The sequence below is a fragment of the Octopus bimaculoides genome, chromosome 7, assembly GCF_001194135.2.
Source record: "Octopus bimaculoides isolate UCB-OBI-ISO-001 chromosome 7, ASM119413v2, whole genome shotgun sequence".
Classification (NCBI taxonomy): domain Eukaryota; kingdom Metazoa; phylum Mollusca; class Cephalopoda; order Octopoda; family Octopodidae; genus Octopus; species Octopus bimaculoides.
This window is the reverse complement of record NC_068987.1, coordinates 48,084,035-48,096,923: the sequence shown is the minus strand read 5'-3', so window position 1 is coordinate 48,096,923 and position 12,889 is coordinate 48,084,035. Positions and strand designations below refer to the sequence as shown.

General features: G+C 34.8%; 1 protein-coding gene across 5 annotated transcripts in view; it reads left to right on the top strand.

The window, feature by feature from the left end:
• LOC106873263 (nuclear factor NF-kappa-B p105 subunit) overlaps positions 1 to 12,889 on the top strand; it is a 108,050-nt gene that overhangs the window by 40,770 nt on the left and 54,391 nt on the right. For all 5 annotated transcript variants that reach the window (XM_052969618.1, XM_052969621.1, XM_014920555.2 and 2 more), the window contains one exon: positions 3,294 to 3,430. In XM_052969618.1, coding sequence (XP_052825578.1) covers positions 3,294 to 3,430 — 137 coding nt within the window. The remainder of the gene's footprint in view (positions 1 to 3,293; positions 3,431 to 12,889) is intronic.

Below are 12,889 nucleotides of genomic sequence, written 5' to 3'. Positions count from 1 at the left end.
CTCCTCTTCCTCTCTCTCCCTCCCCTCATCTTCCTTTCTAGTCATAGGATGGCAATCATTCTGGGGCACTACCTTTGAGACTTTAGCCAATCATATTGGCCCCAGATGATCTGAACTGCTTGCTGACACAACATAAAGAGACAGCATAAATATAGGTACACATACACATAAATGTTTTTATGACAATATATATATATATATATATATATATATATATAATGTATATAAATGTAAACACAAACACACACACACATGCAGAAACATTTACACGATTCTGTCTACCATATTCAATCACAAGGTATAAGCTGGTCCAATATCTTGTGAGTGTCTCAGATGCCTTGCAGTGGAACTAATCCTGAAACCATGTAGTTGGGAAGTGAACTGCATAACCACACAGCCATCCCTGCACTTATATATGTGGAAATATTTGCATTATAGGTTGGAACCTTTTCTGTTACTGATCACTTGACTTTGATGGAAAAGAACCTGTCAGAAAAGTACGTCCTTTGCTAATGTACAAAATACCATGGCTATAGTTTTGTAACTTTTGAACCTGTGATCAGGCACTCTGCAACCTAGCACTTAAATCTTATAGGCATACATGTATTGACATAACCAATATCTGATAAATAGCAGCATTTAACCCTTTTATTGTGGAAAGCAGTTTTATATATCAATCTTTGTTGCGGATTATTATGTTTGAAACTATTTTCTGTTGAGCTATTTCAAATTTATTGAAGCAGAATGACTTGCAAAAAATACCAATTGTATTTTTGGTAGATATTTAGCATCATTACTGGAATAACCATGAAATTTAATTTCACAGTTAAAGGGTTAATTAGTACCAACCTTTCTAAAACTACCCCTGGTTCTATGATATAAAATTTCATGTTTTAAAGTGATCTGAATGAAAATTTCCATCAAGATTTTGTGTTGATTTACATTTCAAATAGTAATGTAGTAATGGTTTTTGATTTGGGAACAAAACCATCAATTCTGAAGGGATGGGATTAGTCACTACCATTGACTCCAGTACTTGAGTAGTATTTCATTTTGTTGATCCCAGAGGGATGAAAGGTTAAATTGACCTTGCTGGAATTTGAACTCAGAATGTAAAGAATCAGAACTAATCTGATGCTCTTGTGATTTTTGCCAGCTTGAGCAACAAATTCATTTTGGTTAACTGTGGAAGTATATTTTTGCCAGCATAAGTAATATCAGAAGATATAGTATACATACAATAATTATGATTTAACTTTTATATAACTTCTTGGGTTTGTACAAAATGCTGAAATAAATACTAATTTTCAGCAAAAATATTTATTACATTAAAATAAAATTAACACATCTTCATTATTAATGCTCTGGCAGATTTGAGCATGAGTATGTTAATCACTGTTGTATTTTATCAGCAGAGAACAAATTCTTATTTCTCATTTGTATAATTTCTCCCATAAATATACTGTCATTTACTCTCTTTGACACTCTTCTGGCAACTCCATAGTAGGTGGAACTTTCCAGCTCTGTAAGGCAATTCACCTAGGATAAGGCCACACTAATGTAAAAGCTACAGCTTGCTGGCTACTGTAGCCATCTTAGCATATTGAGCCACTGTAGTCAGACCTCCAAGTCTAGAGTGGGATAGGATTGTGCTGGTTGATTCTTACTTTAAAACTGCTGAGTATAGGTAGGACAAAAAGCCTTACAACATCAAGGATCAGTTTATACAGTCACTTGAGGGTGTGCTGCCCTACTTCATGATCTTCAGATATGAAGGAAACTGCCATCATCTCTCTCTGTATCTGTCTGTCTGTCTCTCTTCCCTCTCTCTATGTAAAGCATGACTGGAGAAGTCAACCAACCAACCAACATTTATATTTGCCAGCCCAAGGCTATTGTACAAGACACCTGCCCAAGATGCCATGTTGTAGGATTGAACCAAGAACCATATAGATGGAAAGCAAACTTACCACACAGCCACTCCTGTCCTGCATATATATATAATGCAATTCAATACACACATGCAATACGTACATTGTGTGCATCTGCATGAGTATGAATTGACTATTATTATATTGAGATTAACTGAAACAAATGCAGTGTATTTCAACAGTGCATGCATGTATGCATGCATGACAAGCCTGGCATACATGTGTATACATAAATACACACACACTAATGTTTATCTACACATCAGCCCACGATGATTGAGTAGATAAAGAATTGAACAATTTACTCATAATTGATGAGTTAAAATTCACTGCAGGTAGTTTGTTCTCTCTCTGAGCAAAATACATATTTTTTCTTCTATTTTCTCTGTTCTTTTAGTTGATGTATATAGATACCTAAACTTGTAGGTAAGTTACTTGCAATAATCTGTGGTCCTAACCATGAAGTTTTGTGTTTCACATGTTGTTAAAGGGACAGAATTGTAATACTGTTTATGAAAAGATTAAGTAATAAGTATGTACATAAATGTGTCCATCACACACACACACACGCACACGCACACGTGCATAAATACATAAGTACACACACAGAGGCTTATATACATACAATAAAATATACATTAGCTAAGGAAGGAGCTATCATGTATTTGCTTGGCTTGCTAGAAATAACAACCAAATTTTCCTTAAATCACACTTTACTGTGTTAAAAAAAAGACATATATTGGACAATATCATCCAAAATACACATTGTCTGAAAAACTATAGGATGGTTGTGGCTGGAATACCTTTTATGGCAGATCAACTTGACCAGGGTTTACCTGGGACTGAACAGCAACATGAATAACAAAATTTTTTTTTGTCATTGATCAGTAAGTGTTATTTCCTACTTGCTTCTATCTAGAAATCAAAGGAAATGGCTACTATTCCCTTCAAACTTTGCTTTTGTGACTTGGACATCAATGTTTTGAAACTGCTCTATTTTCCATTACATTTCAGACAAATTCAGTACTGAGTTGCTGAAACAGAAATATCGTTATAGTAAATATTCTGCTGAATACTACAGACTTGCTTGTTTGTTGCTTGACCTTAACAGCTTAGTGGCTGACAATATGTGCATCTCTGATCATTAGCAGGAGTAGTGGGGGGAGCATCATAGCCATGTGTTGAGAGTGATTCTTGGGGGTTTGAATAAATGTAATAAAAAGCAAAGTTTAAAGGAAATATTAGCCATCTTTCATACTTTCTAGGCGAAAGCAAATAGGAAGTAATAGTTGCTACCCAATGTGCTTCCTCACATTTTCATTTTTTTTTTACACTTTCATTTATCTTTGTTTCTATCTGCAGGTTGCAAAATATTGGTGTGATGCACGTGACAAAGCGTAAAGTTATCGATATTCTGAAAGAACGAATCTTAGAATCCATGATTCTTAAGAAACGTATTGATTCTGGTAATGTGAATGACACATCTATTAATGCTGATGGTAATTATAATTTTATCATTATCATTACTATTTAAGGCAACAAGTTGTCAGAATTGTTAGCATGCTGGACAAAATGCTTATTGATATTTCTTTGGGCTTTGAGTCTTGAGTTAAAATTTGACTGATGTCTGCCTTGCCTTTCATTCTTTTGGGATTGACAAAATAAGTATCAGTTGAATACTGGTATTGATGTAATTGACTAACCTCTCCCCCCACCTGCTTCTCCAAAATTTCAGGCCTTGTGCTTATAGTAGAAAGGATTATTATTGTTATTATTAAGGTGGTGAGCTGGCAAAATCATTAGCGCATAGGGCAAAATGCTTAGCAGTATTTCTTCCAGCTCTTTATGTTCTGAGTTCAATTCCTGCCAAGATCAACTTTCTCTTTCATCCTTTTATGATTGATAAAATAAAGTACCAGTCAAGTACAGGGGTTGATGTAATCGATTTACCCCCTCCTCCAAAACTCCTGGCCTTGTGCCAAAATTTGAAACCATCATCACCATTGTTATTATTATAGTTTCAACAGTTTTTTTGTGGGTTTCTACAGCTCCACCAGGTGGCTCTCCATATTTTTTAGATGCGTGTAGCTTTGTCTTTTTTAGGAATGTAGAATTATGCTGGTATCTGAATTGTGCTACATCTGTTTTGTCTAGTCTTAAGGTTTGTTGTGTTGTTTCGTATATTGCTTGCATTAGTGTTTCATCTTTGTGTTGTGTAGCATATGTATTAGGTGAGTTGTGTTACTTTGTTGGATAGTGATAATGCTTCGTATGTGTTGTGTGAGTTGTGTTTTAGATTTGGGTTGTGTAAGTTGTGTTTTAGTATTGGGTGGTAGTTATTTAGAATTTGTCCTATGTGGATTGTGTTGTATTATTGGGTTGCAGTCCTTTGAAATAGTTAAAAAATGAACAATGTAGACTAAAATAATGGTATCAACTTCCATAAATATCTATTAGGAAATTGGAAGTGTTACTTGGATGACTGCCTTTTTCTGTGGACTCACGGCCTTGACAAACTTAATGATTTTAAAACCCTAATTAATAACATAAACAATACCATACATTTCAGAATGGTGCACTATCACAGTCAGCAATCCATGCTACCCACGTGGGTGCTTGACTGTTCCAACACCTTAGCCTTACCATCACCCATGGTAATGCTGCAAGCATATTGGCTTGTTTCAGTAGGTTCTGGTGAACCATGTGGTGTGTGACCAATTCAGGTACTTGGTGCCGAATTGATGTTTTTTTACCTTTTTCTTTCTTTCTTCTTTCACCCTCTTTTTCCCTCCTATTTTCTTTTTTTCTTCTTTCTTTCCACATGTTTATATTTTCTTCAGTTTTGGATTTGTATTTTAATGTGGTTTTGTATTATATATGTATCATATACATACATGTTATATATGTAATAAAATAAAAGGATATTTTATTATCCCCCACCAAAAAAAGAAAGAACTAAAACAAAGAAAACAAATATCGAAAAAGACAATAACTGCAAACTTTCAGATTTTAAGTAATACTGTACATTTCATGACACCCCAAACCCCCCAAAACAATATATCATTTAATCTAGCATGAAGAATATTTTGAATTGTTTTGAATTTTGAATCTGAGAGTAGAAGACTCCCAAAACTTAAAGTACTACTTAATAGATAATATCCAACAATGTGAATTGACAAGGGTGCCGAAAAATCTTCAGTATGTTCTCTTGAAGAACTATATCTCTTTAAGAACTTGGTAGCCTCCAACAACTACATGAATTCCAGGAATGAGAATTTTTCTATATGTCCACATTTTAAGAAATACATCTTGATGGAATTTAAAAATAGGCCACCAGCCATATAGTAAATCATTAATATCTTGTTTATGTTTGCTTGACATTAGGTTACTTCAACGTTGGTTATCTCCCTTGTGTTATTTTTCTCGTTTTCTTCCTTAGCATCTTCCTCTTGTTTAACCATCTGTCTATCAAGGGTCCAATGGACCAGATTCAGTTTTTTCAGTTGCTTTTTCCTATTGTTTATATTATTTGATTCTGCTGATTTCTTGTGATTCCTATTTTTTCTTGACTCTCTTTTATTTGTCAAATGAGAAATTTTCCATATGTTTATAAAAGCTAGAAAATTTCACTTTATACATTCATTATTGTATGGGTCCATTGGTCTTTCGAATTAAATTCAGACAATACACTTGTCATTCTAAACAGAATAAAAGCAGTATCAAATATTATATGTGATGATGTAATTCTTACAATATATTGCATCATCTTTCAGGACAGTATAAATATGTGAGAGAGCAAAATCTGCCTTTAGTCTGCTATCAAGTTTCATATACTTCAGTTGTTGTTTGCAATATGCATGGACGTGAAAACTTGAATGAAGACCAAATATCAAAAAAGGTTATTGGAATTAGATGAAGAATGGGAAGAAGATAGTAGTGATTCCTTCTATTGCTCTGAAGATGATGGTGAAAATGATTATGTGCTGAACAGTTTAGGTTCTGAGTCATCAGATAAAGATACTCAAAAACAATTATCTACAAGCCACTAAATTATGAATGAACAATATGTTTCTAGAGACAAACAAGAAGTTTGGCAGTCTAATCCTCTTACTCAAGTAGCAGTAAGAACTTCATCTGACAATATTGTGTGCCAAGAATGTGGACTATCCCGTTTTGCTAAAAGGTCTTACGATAGTATTGAAACATGTTTTACTATCTTTATGTGCCAGAATCTTCTTGAAGTAATTCGTAAATGGACAAATGTTGAAGGTCGGGTTGTTTACGAAGATAAATGGAAGGAAATTGATCACTCTGAACTAAAGAAATTTATTGGACTGATTATTCTTATGGCACACAGTTATAGAGTCGAGAAGATGGCTACCCAATATTCAACAAAATTATGAGCTGGGGAAGATTTCAACAGATTTTACAAGTACTGCATTTTGATGATGCTAGTGCAAGAAGAAAAAAGAAGTGATGATAAATTGGATCCCATAAGAGAAGTATTTGATATGTGAAATCAGAATTTGCAAGATGGATATGTTCCAAGTTCATGCATGACAGTTGATGAACAATTGCTGTAAAATGTAATTTACGCACTTTTTTCACTAAAACAAAAATAAACTTTAGAGGGTGCATAAATTACATGCGTAGATTGTTTCCAGAATATTTTTAGAAATTTTTTTTTGTTGAAAAATGACATACAAATGTAAACATTCATACCAGAAGTTGACTCATTTAATGTCAGAATAGGTTTTTACAGAAAAAATATAATGAAGTTGACTTTTATTTATGCTGGACGGTATAATGCTTACTTTTTCTGTATACATTTGCTAAAATCATTTAATGGTTAACTACTTTTTGAAGTTTGACGTTCATTCTGGTAATCATGGTCCAGGCCACATTTTACATTGCTTGGAGTTTCTATCACAATGGAGCCCTTCAATTTCCTTAAATAGATAAGTTTTTCTCTGCTTAAGAGGTCTAGCTTGCGTTTGCCTCCAGGAAGCTATTGCTCGCTTTCTCTACATTAGCACAATGAAATTCATCACCACCAACATTGCTGCAACCAGCTCTTACTGCATCTAATGCTGATGACAACATCATAATTCAACCTTGGGCACGTAAACTCATTAAGTAAATATGACTTACCATTCCTATAGAAACCTTCATTTACCTTATATGATGTTTAATGTCGTTTCACATTCATGTTGAATTACGCAGCAATCTTATGTTTTCTTCATAAAACACTTGTATGTATTACCAGTTTTTTTGGTATAGTAGATTTTTGCTATTCTTGTTTGTTTCCTCACAGATGCGCATATTCTAACAAGTCGCTTCTTAAATTTCACACCTCTCTTGTTCAATAAACACTGGGTTAAACTTGCAAAGCTGTTTATTTTCTCCTTTCGATTTTTAATGTTTAGTTTAGCGGGTTACCAAACTATCAGTTTGGTCTCCTGGCTAAAACGGTAATGACAAATTTTAAAGTTTGCTTGACATTTTATAAGTGTGAAAAGGATTAAAATTTTGATATTCCATATCAAAGATTCTGACAGGAATAGGCAGAAAATCAGAGCTTGAGATAAGAAGACACTTTCAACCAATCAGAATTCTGTTTACATAATCAGTTTGATTGACCACCTTCCTATGTTGGTTGACTAAAGTGTCATCCAAGCTGATGCTTATTGTTAATTAAACTTATTTTGCAACACTTGTGCGTATTTATCAGCTTTATTTTTGTTGATAATTCTTATCAACAACTTTTCCTGTGATTGTGATTTAAGAAGACATACAGAAGTATTCTAAAGATCAGACAATTTCCTGTGGGCTAGAAACGTAAAATAAAGTTTATTATAAACAACACAAACACTTTGTGATTTAATAGCTTTCACTGTGATACTTGTTAAACAGAAATTATTTTTATTTAGTGAAAATTTAATAAAATCTTATCATAAGTAAGTGAAATTATGCTAAATACAACTAAATTGAAAACCTTTTCCCTCTGGCCATATCGGCAATTCTGAAAACTTTTGGGTGTGAATTTTACATGAGTAGAAGCCTTTTTTAACAATTTTTATCCTGAAAATCAGGTGCGCAAATTACATGGGTTTTTACAGTAGTTTCATTCAGAGGGTGCTACCCATTCCAGATATATATTCCTTCAAAACCAGGGAAATATGGAATTAAAATTTGGGCAATATGTGACAGTGAAACATTTTATGCTTGGAAAATGCAAATCTTCACTGGAAAAAACCCAGTAAAAGGGAGAGAAACAAATCAAGGTTCAAGAGTTGTTGAAGACCTAGTAGAACTTGAAAATACTGGTTGCAATATAACTTGTGATAATTTTTTTTACAAGTCTAGGATTGGCTCGAAAGCTGCTTAGCAAGAAAACTAGTTTAGTTGGAACAATTAGAAAGAACAGAGTTGAACTTCCAAGTGCTTTCACAAATGGAAAAGAAAGAGAAATCAACAGCACAATATTTGGATTTCAAAAAGATTCTATCTTATTGTCCCAAGAAAAATTATGTAGTCACACTTATGAATACAATGCACTCTCACCTTCAATTGATTCAAAAAGTGTTGAAAAGAAACCTGAAGTTATAACATGTTACAACAAAACAAAAGGAGGAGTAGATACCCTAGATAAGATGGCAAGGACATACACTTGCAAAAGAATGACTCGAAGATGGCCTATGGTTATATTCTACAACATGATTGATATAAGTGCAGTGAATGCTTTCATTGTTGCTAAATAGCTTCGCTTGCAAAGTTGCAAGGATAAAAGAAGACCATGCCTAATTCAGTTAGCAAAGGAACTGCTAAAGTTAATGCTAAACAAGAACATGACAAACAATCTAGTTCCACTAACATCTCTCAACTAAAAGAAAAGATGATCTTCAACTTAATTTGAGATTCCTCAGCCAAAGAAAAAAAAAGATGTTCTTTGTGTGGTCCAGAAAAAGACAGGAAAACTCGTACTACGTAATTGTAATATCCATGTTTGCTAAGAACATTCCAATGTTGTCTGCATTCACTGCCATGAAGAGCTGTAATTCTGTATTTTTGTAATTTTTAAAATTTATAATATATTCTGTAAGCTGTATTTTTTTATTAAAATTTGTGAGAAACAGTAATTCTCCATTCACCTGATAGCACATATAATGTAGCTGAGAAATAGTGGTAGTTTGAATAAAATTTAATTAAAAGAAAAGTATTGGGTCCATTGGACCCAGTTGGTAATTAGTGACATACATTTTCTCTGGTAGACCAAGGGTTAAATGTCATCTGTTTAAAAAGCAACTGACAAACATTCTTGGCTTCAGCTTGAAAAATGGCAAAATAAATTAATGTTTCAACCAGGAAACCTTGGGTAAATGCATTTAACAAGACTTATAGTTTTTATTATAACATTATATATATATATATATATATATATATATATATCAGTGGTGTAGCTAAGGTAAGCTGTGCCTGGGACAAGCTGCAAAAATGCGCCCCTCCCCCAATTACAAAGTCCACAATCGTACTTATTTGTTACAAGTAATTAATGTTTTAAAGCAATGTTTTAGGAATAAATACTTTACCAGGGTTCAAAATATATTTTTTTGTAGTGTTTACTTTTACAAAGCTTCCTTATTTTAACCATTTAATGCACCAGCTTCCCCCATTGAAACATTAAAAACCTAATGTGTGAAATGAGATGTAATAAAAAAAAAAAACAATTGTTTAAAGGCTCATCTTTCTTGCTCTTGATGAGGCAAATTGATCGATTATATCTTCAAAATCCCTTTTGCCTGTTTCTTCACTTTCAATGTTCAGAAGAGTAAGGTCATGCATGCGGTCCTGCAACTTTAATGTCTGCAAATAAGTAGGATTAACTTCAACTTGCTGAACGACCTTTTGCAGCTTGCATTTGATACAGCTATTGTGAGCAGTATCTGAAGGCCAATTCACAAATTTGGAAAAACATCTCTATATTGAACAATGAATTCCAGGAGTTTTTCTGGTCTCCTTATTGCAGATTTTGTTTGAGTAGAGAGCAATGCCTGGCAATCAATTAGTTCCTCAAAAAGTTGTTTGCTGTCAATGTCACCACAGTAATGAGAAGTCAATAAGTCACATTTTGATCGAAGGTCAACTTTGTCAGGATGTGTTGGATAGGAAAGAGAGTGGCTATCGAGGAGAAACCTGAACTTGGCATCAATATCGTTAAGACGGACAAATCTTTCTTCCATTTCTAATTGAAGATGGTGAAGAACAGCATTCATAATGGTGTCCATCTTATTGTTTGATGCTGACTTTTCATCTTCGTCAACATCAAGAGATAGTCTTTTTTTGTCTCCCTCGACCCTTTTTGATTTCTATGTTCCACTTTTGACAAAGATCAATGCCTTCTTCTAGAGATTGGTGGATATTAGTACATCCATCTTTTAGAAGCTGTTATTGAATGGTTTTTGAGATTATCTACAGCATCTCGAAAATTCATTTCAGGATCTTGCAACTGCTGCTGAACACGTTCAATGCGAGCGAGAACCTAGTTCCAAAATTCAATCAGTACCAAAAAATTAAACGTTAACCATCTAGTTAAGAAGATTGGTGGCATCACAGCATGTATTGGCTGTCTCTTCATCATTATCCATCAAATGTTCGAGAAGATGGAGAAGTTCATTGAGGAAGTCTGCAACAGTCTTTATGGCATCTAATCTTGCACTCCACCTTGTGTCCAATGGAGATTTCAGAACAAGAGGAATAGCCTGCTTCAGTTTTTCCCAATGCTGTATTGATTGAGAAAAGAAGGCAAAGAGCGAATCAATAACATTAAAAAACAAAATGACAGCTATATCACTTTTTGCTGTATTCAAACCATCAAGATTCAGTGAATGATCATCACAATCCACAAACAAAACTTGACTATTCAGTTTCTTGATTCTGTGTTGAACACTGCTTATATTCCTGGCCATAACTGCAGCATTGTTGTAGCACTGCAACTTGCAGTAAGTCAGTGCTACATCATCGTTATCTAACTCATTCAAAATTACATTAACCAAACTGGTGGTATCCTTTTGGCTAATTTGGAAGAAACCTAGGAATGATTCCCAAGCATGAACTGTAATTTTTTAAAAATCAATGTCGATGTATTGCACGAGTCACGACATTTGTTCTCTATGGGCTTGATCAGGAGTTGCGTTGATCATCAAAATGTAGTAACGTGCTTTTCAAATGCGTCGAAGCAGACTGTTTTTTACACTGCCAGCTAAGATATGGATAAATGTGTTTTGAATGGATGGTAAAGGATAAGATGTAGATCCAGTATGACTTTCTACATGATTAAGAAATTCTCTTGTGATGGGGTTGAATGTGGCCAAAAGTTTTAACAGCCCAATGAAACTACCAAGATTTGACTCTCTTTTAACTGAAGTGATTCCCTGTGTCCTCACAATGTGAGGTTGTGTGTTGCAAGAAATTTGATACAATGAAGAATTCTTGTCAAGATACTATGCCATCTCTGTCTTTCACCTTCCATTACTGATTGTAGCTTAGCATTGTTTAGTCCCTTCTTCTCAACTTAATTTCTCTCAAAATCTTTCCATTGAGTGAAACAATCATGATGATTTAGTGAATTCTCATGGAGAGGTATTCTTTCTGGTTTCTTCCATTGGTAGAATCAACATTCTTTTTCTAATGAGGACTGCAGATTGAACCACAAAAAAAGCAAACAGCAGATGTAAAATTCTGCCTTCTTAGGGGGTCAGTAAAGGAGCCATGAGCATAGTATTTCCTTCCTTTCTCCTAAACTATGTCTTGTTCATTGGTAAGAAAGGATCATCCAAATTCTGAAAGAACTTCCAACCTTTCTGCAATATTTGCACTCTCAATGCATCAGAAACAATTGCCCTTACTGTATCTTTATTGAACTTCAGGAGTCCAATGTTGTGTTTTTCAATGACTTCAGGAATTCCAGTTAGCTTATTTTCTGTCGTAAATGTGTATTTCACTACCTTCTTGTCATTGTCATCATCACCACAGACATCAGAACTGCCTTCGTATAATGTTTCTACCTCACATTTTTTTGTCAACTGCGACATTCATCCCACTTTTTTCAGATTTGAGGAAACATGACTTGGACTTGTCATCTTCTAATGAAATTGCACATGCTTTAGTTTCAGTGGTAAGAAGATTTTCACAAACTTCAAATGTCTGTGAACTTGTCGAATGACTTGATTCCTTGTTGCCAAAATAATGAATAAGGGTCTTGCTTGATTTCAAAGCTTCTTCAGTATCCCACTTCTGCTTTTTCCTTCCTTCAGCTCCACTTTCATGTTCTTGTGACAAACATGTGAAAGTCATAAATGTTGTACAGAAAAAGAGTGAACCTTAATGTAGTCATAAGTAGAAGTAGAAAGCGAATTAGTCTGCTTTAAAGCTTATAGAAGAGATTGTATTGTAGAACCCAGTTCAATTGTTCTACTGCTTGTAGTATTGTTTTGTTGAAGTACTCTGTGGTGTGATGGAGGAAAAAGACAAGAAGCAAAAGGACAGAATGAAACATTGGACCTTACCTTGTCGACCGCAGTGGAGTACACGATCGCTCCTGATCAGAACACGTCTTTCTCGTAACCTCTCTGTTTTCTGACTGATCCCACGTGCTAGCCTGCAACCGCGTGTCGCCGACTTCCGGCCTGACCCTTCCGGTCTAGCTTCACTTCTGTTTGCCTCACCTCTCTCCACCACAACACACAGCTCATCACAGCCCATAACACCACATGCCCCCCCTGATCTATAGATCATTCAACCGGCTCTCCCACTCACTCCTCGCTCCCGAACTACCTTAATTGGTTTTATAATCAGCCAACCAGGGAGGAGGGTACCGCTCTCTCTGTGGTCGCTGTGCGACCGCGGGACTGGCTTGAGTTCCTGGCGCGTTGCCTTCATCATCTTGCCTACTGCTGCTG